This window comes from Panicum virgatum, chromosome 8K (assembly GCF_016808335.1).
Source record: "Panicum virgatum strain AP13 chromosome 8K, P.virgatum_v5, whole genome shotgun sequence".
NCBI classification, from domain to species: domain Eukaryota; kingdom Viridiplantae; phylum Streptophyta; class Magnoliopsida; order Poales; family Poaceae; genus Panicum; species Panicum virgatum.
The window spans coordinates 47,915,927-47,927,559 of record NC_053143.1 but is presented as its reverse complement, the minus strand read 5'-3'; the positions used below and the strand labels follow the sequence as shown (position 1 = coordinate 47,927,559).

Genomic DNA, 11,633 nt, shown 5'->3' with positions numbered 1-11,633 from the left:
GCTCAGCTCAGTCATAGTACCGATGTTCTTTGTACTAGGGCTCCTGCTAAGCACGTCTGTCATGCGTGCCAGTTAGATCGTCATGTTAGACTTCTTTTTTTTTCTTCTTTTTCACATGCGACGCATGCCTTTGATCTTGTTCACTGTGACCTGTGGACCTCTCATGTACTCAGCATTTCTGGTTATAAATACTATCTGGTGGTGGTTGATGATTTCTCTCACTACTCTTGGACTTTTCCTTTGCGCGCCAAGTATGAGACCTTTCCCACCCTCCTCCACTTCTTTGCCTGGGTGTCCACTCAGTTCGGCCTCACCATTAAGGCCGTCCAGTGTGACAACAGGCGTGAGTTCGACAACTCCACCTTCCCTTATTTCTTCCTCTCTCAGGGTGTTCAGCTGCACATGTCTTGTCCGTATACCTCTCCCCAGAACGGCAAGACTGAGCGGATGATTCGCATGACGAACGACGTTATGCGCACCCTTCTGATCCAGGCTTCTCTGCCTCCCCGCTTCTGGGCTGAGTCTCCACACCGTTACCTACTTGCTTAACCGCCTTTCGTCCACTGCTTCCTCTGCCCCCACTCCACACCACGCTCTTTTCGGTACCCCTCCTCGCTACGACCACCTTCGTGTCTTCGGGTGTGCATGTTATCCTAACATCTCCGCCACTGCTCCTCACAAGCGGGCGCCCCGCTAGACACGGTGTGTGTTCCTTGGTTACTCCCCTGACCACAAGGGGTACCACTGCTTTGACCTCACCTCTCGCCAGGTCCTCATCTCCCGACATATTGTGTTTGACGAGTCGGATTTCCCCTACTCCACCTCCTCTACACCTTCCTGAAAGTGCATCTAGGCCCCTAATGGGTTTTGGTGAATTGAATGACAACATGATTAAGGGACTAATATTTTATTTAAGATATCATGAGCAGGGATTCATTTGTAGATCATTATGTGTATTGTCTCATGTATCAAGGAATCAAATAAAAGAGAGCCTATTATTGAAAGTCAAGCATGCTGTGATGAGAAATGAGAAATAAGTATTCATGCAATGACAATATACGGTTTCTATTCATGGCTTGATATATTTGAAGAATATGTGAGATATAAAATAGTTCAAATTATTATTGCAAGGCTTCATGGAGTTAAACAAAAAGAGAAGACATACACTTATGTGCTACATATTGGTCTTATATTTTGAAGCTTGCAATGCTTGGAATATTGTTATCAAATCATGGTTACAAAGCAAGACAAGCGCATTATGAAGCAAAGATAGAAACAAGTGCTCATATGTTATGTAATAGTTTCTAAATATGGCTTGTCCAAATGAAGTATGCTTTGTCTCTAAGGATCAAAAGTTCTTTATTACAATGCAAGACAAAGAAATAAAGATACAAGAATGAATTATGGAATTCATTGTTGATGTGCAAAGTTTAAGCTCAATGTGGCAAGGGTAAGTGATGAACAAGCCAACCGAGATGACTAGTGCGAGGGACTAAGCAAGCTTTGGTGAAGCGACGGCTTACCATGTGTGCAAGTGCTAAGGTGAAGTTCTAGTATCTGTGGGGTGTTCGAAGTATCATCTCCAAGTCTTGATTGAGAAAAGCAATGCAATGCATCAAATATTTTATTGGAGTGCCTTGAGTATTCAACGACAGTTTTGCAAAATGATTTGAAGCTCTAAGTCACTAGCTCAAGTATGGATTTGCTCAAGGAAATGTTGTGCAATGTTAGAATTTCAATGGTGAAGAAAATCAAAGTATGGCAAAACTGAAGTAATTCAAGACTCAAGTGGTTGAATTGTGTTTGATATTTAATCTTGAGTATAGGTACGCCGTACTATCAAGAGGGATGCAACATTGATTGATTGACATGGTCAAAAGTGCTCATAGGTCACCCCAAGTGAGAATCCTGAGAGAAAAACCTCTGAGAACCAACTTCATGCTACTTGGATGATCAAGTGTTGACTTGGTGGACCAAGTAGAGTACATTAACCTGGGTTTGGGCTTCTCTGGCCTAGACCGGTCTAACCAGTCTGAGGGACCGGTCTGGGGCTAACGGCTAGTTAATTTAAACAGACTGGTCTGACCGGTCTGGGGGACCGGTCTGACCGGTCTGCCTGACAGTTACAACGGCTAGTTTTTAGAAGTATGGTATTTATACCCTTCAGCTCCCTCTTGCATGGGCTGCTGGTTCCCTGACCTTTCTTGAGCCCTTAGAAGCATTTTCTTGACCAGCTAGCTCTCCCCAACACTCTTTGTGAGTTAAGCCATCTAGATTGCATATCTTTGGATTGGGTTGAGAGATTGAGCAAGTGTGAGATTGATGAGCATTGTGAGAGCTGCATTTTGAGCAGCAAGTGAGCAACCATAGCTTGAGCACTTGAGATTTGTCAAAGCTTTCAAAGTTCGCATTTGTTACTCTTGGAGGTTTGCCTCCTAGACAGCTAGGCGTCGCCGGCTAGCTCCCAACGTTGTGGTGAGCAGCGGCAAGTCTGTGCGGGCGTGATCTTGCCTCCTTGGTGAAAAGGATCAAGATAGTGGAATCGGGAAAATGGTTGAAAGAGACCCAACTCAAGGGATCGAGTTGAAAGAGACTCACACCCAACGAGTTCCTCAACGGAGACGTAGGATTCACGGTAGTGAATCTGAACTTCGGAAAACAAATCCTTGTGTCTCCTTTGTGGTTTGCCTCACTACTTTGAGTTCTAGCATTTGTTTACTAATTCCGCATCGATCTACTTTGGTGTGTTGTTTCTGTGTGTGCAGGGACTTGCAATACATTCATAATAACCTGCAGGAACACTACTTCAAGTTGTATTAGTGCTAGAGCTCGAGGAGGGGAGAAACTCTGATATTTGTGCTGGTTCTTCGTAGGACCGGTCTGACCGGTCACTCCAACCGGTCTGACCGGTTTCCTGTTCTGTTCAGCGTCTAAGTGTTAGACCGGTCTGACCGGTCAGTGTGCTGACAGTTTGGTTTAAGTGTTATAATTTGCAGAATTTGTTGAAATGCCTATTCACCCCCACTCTAGGCGACATCCAAGGTCCTTTCACTTCCCCTGATCCCGAGTTGGAGTCCCTGTTCTCGCCTGACCCGGTGGTTCAGCCACCTTTGTTTGTCTGTCCTTTCCCTGCAGGTTTTCCTGGTACACCAGCACCGCTTCCGGTGATCCCTGCTGTGTCACGCTCGGCCCCGGTGCCTGCTGTCGCGCCACGCACGGCCCCAGGACCTCCTGTCGGGACAAGCGTGGCCCCGGTGTCTCCTGCTGCGCCACGCGTGGCCCTGGTGCCTCCTACGACACCTGCGCCGGACACGACTCCGGCACCGAAGTCTCCACCGCCACCTACACCGGTGCCGTCGCCGCCGCCGCCTCCTCCACCGACTCGCTCGCGAGTCGAGCCGGCTGTGTACCACCCGCCAGTCATCCATCGGGATCCTCGCCATATTCATCCCATGGTGACTCGGCGGATGGCTTCTTAGCCCGCGACTCTCTCTACCAACGAGGGAGCGCCGCGGATCTCTCCGGTACCCTCCTCTATCCGCGACGCCCTGGCGGATCCTCATTGGCGTCGCGCGATGGAAGAGGAGTACGCGGCTCTTCTTGCCAACCAGACGTGGGACCTCGTGCCGCGTCCGTCTGGTTGCAATGTGGTCACTGGCAAGTGGATCTGGACGTATAAGCGTCGAGCTGATGGCACACTAGACCGCTACAAGGCTCGCTGGGTTCTCCGGGGCTTCACCCAGCGGCCTGATGTGGACTACGATGAGACCTTAAGTCCTGTGGTCAAGCCTGCTACGGTGCGCACGGTCCACTCGCTCACTCTCTCTCGCTCATGGCCCGTGCACCAGCTGGATGTGAAGAATGCGTTTCTTCATGGCACTCTGTCAGAGATAGTTTACTGCAGTCAGCCCGCGGGATTTGTGGACCCAGTCGTCCGGACATGGTCTGCCGGCTCAACAAGTCCCTCTATGGTCTGAAGCAGGCTCCTCGGGCTAGGTATTCTCGGCTTGCCACGTTCTTGCTGACTTTGGGGTTCACCGAGGCCAAGTCTGACACTTCTCTGTTCATCTATCGACTTGGGGATGAGACTGCCTACCTGCTGCTATATGTTGATGACATTGTGCTCACAGCCTCCAGTCAGCAGTTGTTTCAGTGCATCATCTTCTCTCTGCAGCAGGAGTTTGCTATGAAGGATCTTGATCAGCTCCACCACTTCCTGGGTGTCACTGTTGAGCCTCGCCTGTCTGGCCTTCTCCTTCACCAGCGGCAATATGCTCTTGATATTCTAGAGCGGGCTGGGATGACTGATTGCAAGCCATGCTCCACTCCTGTTGACACACAAGCGAAGCTGTTTGCTGATCTGGGTGATCCCGTGGCTGATCCTACTGCCTACCGGAGTCTTGCCGGTGCTTTGTAGTACCTCACCTTCACCAGGACGGATCTCACATATATCGTTCAGCAGGTCTGCCTTCATATGCATGATCTCCGGGAGTCACATCTTGCTGCGCTGAAGCGTCTCCTCCGCTACGTCCGTGGCACTGTTGACTTCGGCCTGGTTCTTCACCGCTCGCTCCCTGCTGAGCTGGTTGTCTACACCGACACTGACTGGGCTGGCTGTGCGGACACTCGCTGCTCCACTTCCGGCTATGCCGTCTTTCTGGGCGACAACCTTGTTTCCTGGTCGTCCAAGCGGCAGCCGGTTGTCTCCCGCTCGGCGGAGTACCGTGCTGTCGCTAACGGCGTGGCGGAGGTGTCCTGGCTCCGACAGCTTTTGGCGGAGCTCCATAGCCCGCTCGCCAAGAGCACGCTCATCTACTGCGACAACGTCAGCGCCGTGTCTCTTCATCAACCCCGTTTAGCATCAGCGGATGAAGCATGTGGAGATTGACTTGCACTTCGTTCGCGACAGGGTCGCTATCGGCGATGTTTGGGTCCTCCATGTCTCGACCACCTCCCAGTTTGCTGACATCTTCACCAAGGGTCTCGACTTTCTCGGAGTTACGCTCCAGTCTCAACGTAGCAGGTGGCTAGTTGTGGCTGGGGGGTGTTGCCCTATGTGTGTTTTCTTTGTTGTCCAGTCTTGAACTCCGCTGCGCCGGTAGTTCAGACTAAGGGGGTGTTGGTGTATGTGTGAGTGGCCCATATGGCCCAGGTGTTAAGACCCATCTAGAGACCCATGTACAATTGATATATACTCACCCTTCTAGGGTTTAAAGGATTATACTACTCATTCTCTCCTACAGTTACTGCTCTGCTCTGGGCCATCTTATCTTCTATGCCCACTATTAGAAATTTCTAAATTAGTTTTCCATCATATCTAGCCATTGCACCAACTTCAGTAATAAAACCACAAGCCTTATTTCTCTGGTATCCCGTTATTTGATTGTTGGATCTGATTTTGAATCCCATCATGTTATCTTCTTAAGTGTAACACTTTTGCACAGTCATCAAGCGTTATTGTTGTCTTTAGATGAACTGTCTAGCAAGTCACTTCCTCTGTAGTTTGTCACACTAGGATCAGATTTAAATGACTGCTGATTGTTCATAGCAACCGATGGTATTGATGATAATTTGTCACTGCCGGCAATCCAGACATCGAAATCTGTGTTTTCCAGGAGGCTATCCTTGCATCTCGGAATGGTGCGATGCATTTTCCATTGGCGAACATGATGCAAGCCTCTTTTGCTGCCTCCAGAGCCATCTCTCGCTCTTCACATCTGTCCCTTTCCTCATAATCAGTCGGGGCAGCTCCAAACAAGCCTTTCCACCAGTGGGGCTTGCATTTGCATGACGCAGTGATTGAGCACCCTGATAGTGCACCAGCCTGCAAAAGTTGTGCATCACCGTCTTGTTATTGCATTTTGAGGGGGGAGAGGGTCTCCTATGAGTATGAAACAGAATCTAGGACTAAGTACACCACCTAACTTAAAGCTTATGTCAAATGTGAATGACATATGCAACAAAAATGAAATATGAAAAGTTCTGTCTTCCAGGTCTACAGAAAGCAATGGTTCTGCTACAGGGAATGCAGTCATTCATATTCCAAAGCAGCATAACTAGATATGTGACAATTTGAATTTACTTCTGATACCATTTTATCGATGTGTACTCCATAAAGAAGCACTAAGGCATGAAATTTGACTTCCTCACTAGGTAATGCAATCATTTGTAAATAAAGACTGATATCATACAGATAAAAGAAGAATCGCTAAATCAAATTACATGACATTCTAACTGTGAATTGTGCTTCCAAAGTGTCAATCACAGGTTCTCTGTTTCAGCCTTGAGACGCTAATATCAATACCAGAAGTGAAATGCCATGTGTACTGTGAAGCAGTGCCAACCACAACAACTAAAGCTAAGTAGCCATAAGCTGGTCTGCTCTCTTTACTGTATGCAGCTGTTATACTTATTGACTGGCAGAACTTGAGCCAGCCAACTCGGCCAGCTGCAATGGTAAATCAAATCCTAGCTTTTGAGGTGTAAGAGAACAAGAAAAAAGAAGGAAAACAAACTTCTCTTCCTCATCCTCATTGATGAATACAAATGCCATGTGAGACAGAAAGTGAACATATGGGTTTCACTTGAAGAGGAGAACATAAGTTGTAAAACAAACCCCGCCAAAACATGCAGCATGGCGATATAAGTACAAGGATTTTCACCAGGTGCAGCATAGAACAAGGTTTGCTGGCCCTGAATCGCGAAAACAACACTTCCACAGTTTTACAGAGGTGTTGCCAGCAAAAAAGAAAGAAGTAAAAAAAGGATCTCGAAATCAATATATTCTATTCGGGTGCAGCTCAGCACAGACAGTTAAATTCACACTCTGTTACGGTTACACAACTTATTATTCACAGGGCACATACTTCTTGACAGGTCAATCGCACTCCCCTGTCCTTCGTATCCTGAGCATCAGCAGCTGGAGGTCTGAACTGATCCTTCGCCAACTGGCATACTGGCAAACATTGTACATGCTGTGCTGCCCAGATCCGAACAATGATCCAGAACAGTCCAAACAGGCATCACAGACACAGGCAGTTTTGCTTACCACTCCAGTACTCCATGGTTACTGCTCCCGCTCTCGGCCATCGGAATGGAACTCTGGTCTGGCACAGTCCATTCCAACAAAGTAGTTTCCTAACTGTCTCCAGGCACCTGGACCAACTTCATCGGTAACAAAAGCCACAAGCATGGCAAGAAACTACTAGCACGACTCATGTTATGCCATTATTTTGTTACTGGTCTAGTTCTGAATCCATGCTTGATGCCTTGACAAGCTTGACTTCTTGATGCAGTCGTCAACCAGAGTTATCCTTGTCTTCTGATGATAAGCTGTCTAGCAAGTCACTTCCTTTGTAGCTTGTCACGCCGGGCCCAGGACTGAATGAGTACTGGTTGTTCAGAACAGTCGATGATGTTGATGACGCTTTGTCACTGCCGGCACACCAGACATCGAAATCTATGTTTTCCAGGAGGCCGTCGGAGGCGATCCTTGCATCTCGGAATGGTGCGATGCATTTTCCCTTTGCAAACATAATGCAAGCCTCCTTTGCTGCCTCCAGACAAGCGGCCATCTCTCGCTCTTCACATCTCTCCCTTTCTTCATAATCAGTTGGGGCAGCTCCAAATAAGCCTTTCCACCAGGGGGGCTTGCATTTGCGTGATGCAGAGATTGAGCACCCTGATCGTGCACCAGCCTGCAATGTTGTGAAGGGACTCTTATGAAACAGAATCTAGTACTAAATAACCCACACAAATTAAAGAGCATGTCAAATATGAACTATGCAACACAGATGAAATATGACAACTTCAGCCTTTCAGTTCTCCAGGAAGCAATGCTTCTACATAGGAAATACATAGTCACATGCATATTCTAAGGCAGCATAACTATATTTGTGAGAATTTATGTTTCCTTACTTCTGAGATATGCATTGACATTTATAATATAGCGCTTCATAAAGCAACTATAAAAAATGAAAGTTGACAAACTTTCCTCACTAGATAGATAATGCAATCATTTTTTAATAAAGGCTGATATCACACGGAAGAATTACTTATCCCATACACTGCATTCTGATTGTGACCTGGCTCTGTTTCTGCCTTGACAGTATATTATATATGCCAATACCAATATGAGAAGTGCATTTGCCATGCACTGTAGAGCAATGTCAACCACAACAACTAAAGCTAAGTAGCCATGAGCTGGTTTGCTCTCTTTCATGTATGCAGCTGATATACTTATTGACTGGCAGAACTTGAGCCAGCCAACTCGGCCAGCTGCAATGAAAAATCAAATTCCTTGAATTTCAGGTATGAGTGAACAGGGAAAATGAAGGGAAAACAAGGTTCCTCTGTCTTAGTGATGAAACCAAAGATCAATAGCATCTGAGATAGAAAATAAGTGAATATGGGTTTCACTTGAAGAGAAAGAGAAAGCATAATAACTCATCTTACTAAAAAGGGTGTTTTTTTGTGTAAACGGATGTATAATAGATTCTAGCTAATGTTGTGGAGAAAGTGCAGGGGATGTTATTCTTCCAAAAAATGAGCACCAGAACTCAGTAAATCAGACAGTAATCAATCATTTTCAGACAAAATCAGCTGTGATTTTGCTCAATGTGTAGAAGCATGAAAGTTGAGACATCTGCAATAAGCTGAAAAATACATTGAAACAGAACAAAGCAACTGGGGCACAGGAGGCCAGGAACCTTTACTGACTCCTAAACTAGCATTTTACAGGAGACATCAGAAAAGTAAAAAAAAAACCACATGTAAACAAACATAGTGCAACACTGTGGAGCATTGTCAACCCCAAGTACCAAACTCCAGTAGCCAGGAACTGGTTTGCCCCCTCTTTGATATCTGCAGCTGCTAAACTTACTGCGTGGCGTTACTAGCGCGAGGCACCTCGGCCAGCTGCAAGAACAGAACACCATCACAATTCACAGGAAAGATTTCCAGCGTCGATAGCGGCATTGGCACGCTCCGGACACCGTAACAATCTAAAGCTACACGCTGAAAAATCTGTTTCCATCCTGCCCCACCGCATGGCTACATTCCCTGCCGCATTGGTTTGCACGCGTCCAGGAATCCAGCGCTCTGCGTGCTTCAACGCGGGCGCGACCGAGGAGCGGGGGGGACGGGGTAGTCAGGGGGTGGGATTATTACCTCGCACTGCGAGACGAGGCCGGCCTCGGCGGCGCCCCAGGCGGCTCGCCAGCTGGCGGCGTCGCGGAAGGCGAGGGCGGGGCGCTCGCCGGGGGCGGAGGCGGGGGATGGGACGGGCGCGCGGAGAAGCGGGAGCGGCGGGTCGAAGCGGACGACGGTGGCTGCCGCGGAGTAGTCCTCCGCCGAGTCGCCGTCGGCGCTCCCGCCGTAGAGCGGAGCGGCAGCCATCGATAAAGGGTGTCGGCGCCGGCGAGGGACCGATGGTAAATGTTGATGGCTAGGGTTCGGGTAGGAGTAGGACACGGTGAGATGGGCCAGCCAGGTGACTTGTAATTGGGCCAACCATAGATTTTAGTTTATAGACGACATGAACAAGATTGTGTTAATTATCAAATTATTAAACATTTGAGAAAAAATTAGCTACGGTTTATGCTTGTACTGTCTTCAGTGCTTTTTGATATTATTTCTCTATCAGGAAGAAATTTGTACTATCTTCATTTTTCTAAGCAACAATATTTATTTCACCAGGCAATAATGTGTTAAGAACAAAGACAACTCAGCACATTTATCTTGGCAATTCTTCTCATTTTATATATGCAACTCAATGCATTTATCTAGGCAATAATGTGTTAAGAATAAAGGCATTCATTGCATTTGTCGTGGTTCTGCAAACCACAGCCGGGTGGCGGAAGGCACCCGCCCTAGCCCAGAGGGTGTGAACTCGGGGGTTAGCTAGTCTTAGTTCGATCTCCCTCAAGAACACAAGGAACACAGCAGGATTTAGAGTGGATCGGGCCGCCGGAGCGTAATACCCTACGTCCACTGTGTGTTGTATTGCTTGCGCTCTCTAGCTGAGTCTTGAGAGAGTCTCTGAGGATCTGTGTTCTAGCGGGTGTGCTCTCCCTTTTATATGTCCAAGGGGAGCACGTACACTGAGCGGGGCCCCGACATGTGGACCCGGCGATGTATTATAAACTACACTTTGGCCTTCAATGCCTCAGATCCGGAGATCTTGTCGTCGGCTTCCGTGCGTAGCTTCTGACCAGGGATGGTCTTGAGCTGTCCTGTCAGAGTAGAGTCTAGCCTCTGCAGCCGCGCGTCGAGGTCATGATGAAGCGCCGAACTACTGACTCAGTCCACTGTAGCTGTGTGCACTGTTGCTCCAGTCAGTAGCTGGTCATCATGACTCGTCGCGCATGCGCACGGCGCTGAGTCTTTAATGCTTGTCTTGGTAAATGACGAGCCGCGTCGGTAATTGGCGATCCATAGTGTGGACTGACAAAAGCTGCCCCGTGCCCAGAGGCAGCAGAGCCCACCTCAACCACTCGCACTTAATGCGGGTGGGTGAGGGAGCTTCCAGCGGAAGGCTTGCGCCCGCGCCCGCGTGACACGTGGCGGCTCCGGACCCCTCCCGAGCAGCTAGCTGAGCCGAGAGCTCACGGGGGTCCGGATAGGCACGTGGAGGTCCAGGACCCATCTGCGGGAGTCCGGATGGCACGTGGAGGCCCCGGACCCACCTGCGGGGTCCGGGTCCGCGGCCACAGGTACTGAGCATTTCCACCTCTAGGACACGTGGTGACACCGGACCCGTCCCCGAGCGGGAAGCGGGTCCGGGACCGTTGGTCCGGTGAGATGGAGTCGAACCCCAGGGGTCCGGCTGCTCAGCTCCTCAGGGCGTAGTTACGGATAACTACGCGAGTCTTGGCACAGTAGGAGTGGGTACCCCAGTTGCAGGGTACCGACAGTGGCCCCCGGGCCCGCCTCGGGAGAGGCAACGAACCCGCAGGTGGGGCCACTACTGTGAGCAACTTGGCTGCTTCTGGCACCCAGCGGTGCGCGCCGCAAGGGTCTTGCCCTGTATCGTCCATCCCTTGGGTCACCTGCTGCATCATCACGTTTGGACCTGCACATGACTCAAGGTAGATGCTTAGTAGCGTGCCCACGGGTCCCAAATCCTGTTGGCTGTAATCCTTTGAGATGGATAGCTAGGTTCAGTGAACGAAGCTCAAGGGGCCGGCCTTTAGGTTAAGAGAAAGTCCGGACCTCCAGGTTCCCAGTCCTAGGTACTACGGCACTCATTCACAGGAGGTGGTGCGTGCAGGCTTAGGGTACGGAACCAGGCTAAGCGGCTACACGGCTCCGGACCTCCCCGGAGAATGAGTGCGCTTCCCTGAACCTGCAGGTTCCCAGGAGTCCGAACCCCTCTCTTCCATGAGGGGTCTCGAGCTAAGTCACTAACTAGCCAACTCAATTCGGACCACAATCACCGCACAAGAGTAAGAAACCACGTGGGGGTTAGCGCAAATAGAATGCGTAAATTGAAATTGGAATGTAACATCCTTAGAGGCGAACTGAGAATAAACTTTTCCTTTATAACTAGATGTACATGAGATGTGCGATGTAAGCCAGAACACGGGTTTATGAGGCCGGAGCTGTCCGGACCTCCGGGCCCCCAGTCTTAGGTA

The 11,633-nt window shown here is 49.1% G+C and overlaps 1 protein-coding gene across 1 annotated transcript; it reads right to left on the bottom strand.

Moving 5' to 3' along the window:
• Window positions 1–6,503: 6,503 nt before the first annotated feature.
• On the bottom strand, window positions 6,504–9,463 carry LOC120644965. Its single transcript, XM_039921705.1, has 2 exons — window positions 9,169–9,463; window positions 6,504–7,697 (listed from the first exon to the last, which is right to left on the bottom strand). The coding sequence occupies exons 1-2, from the start codon at window positions 9,394–9,396 to the stop codon at window positions 7,299–7,301; spliced, it is 627 nt and encodes a 208-aa protein (XP_039777639.1). The 5' UTR covers window positions 9,397–9,463; the 3' UTR covers window positions 6,504–7,298.
• Window positions 9,464–11,633: the final 2,170 nt, after the last annotated feature.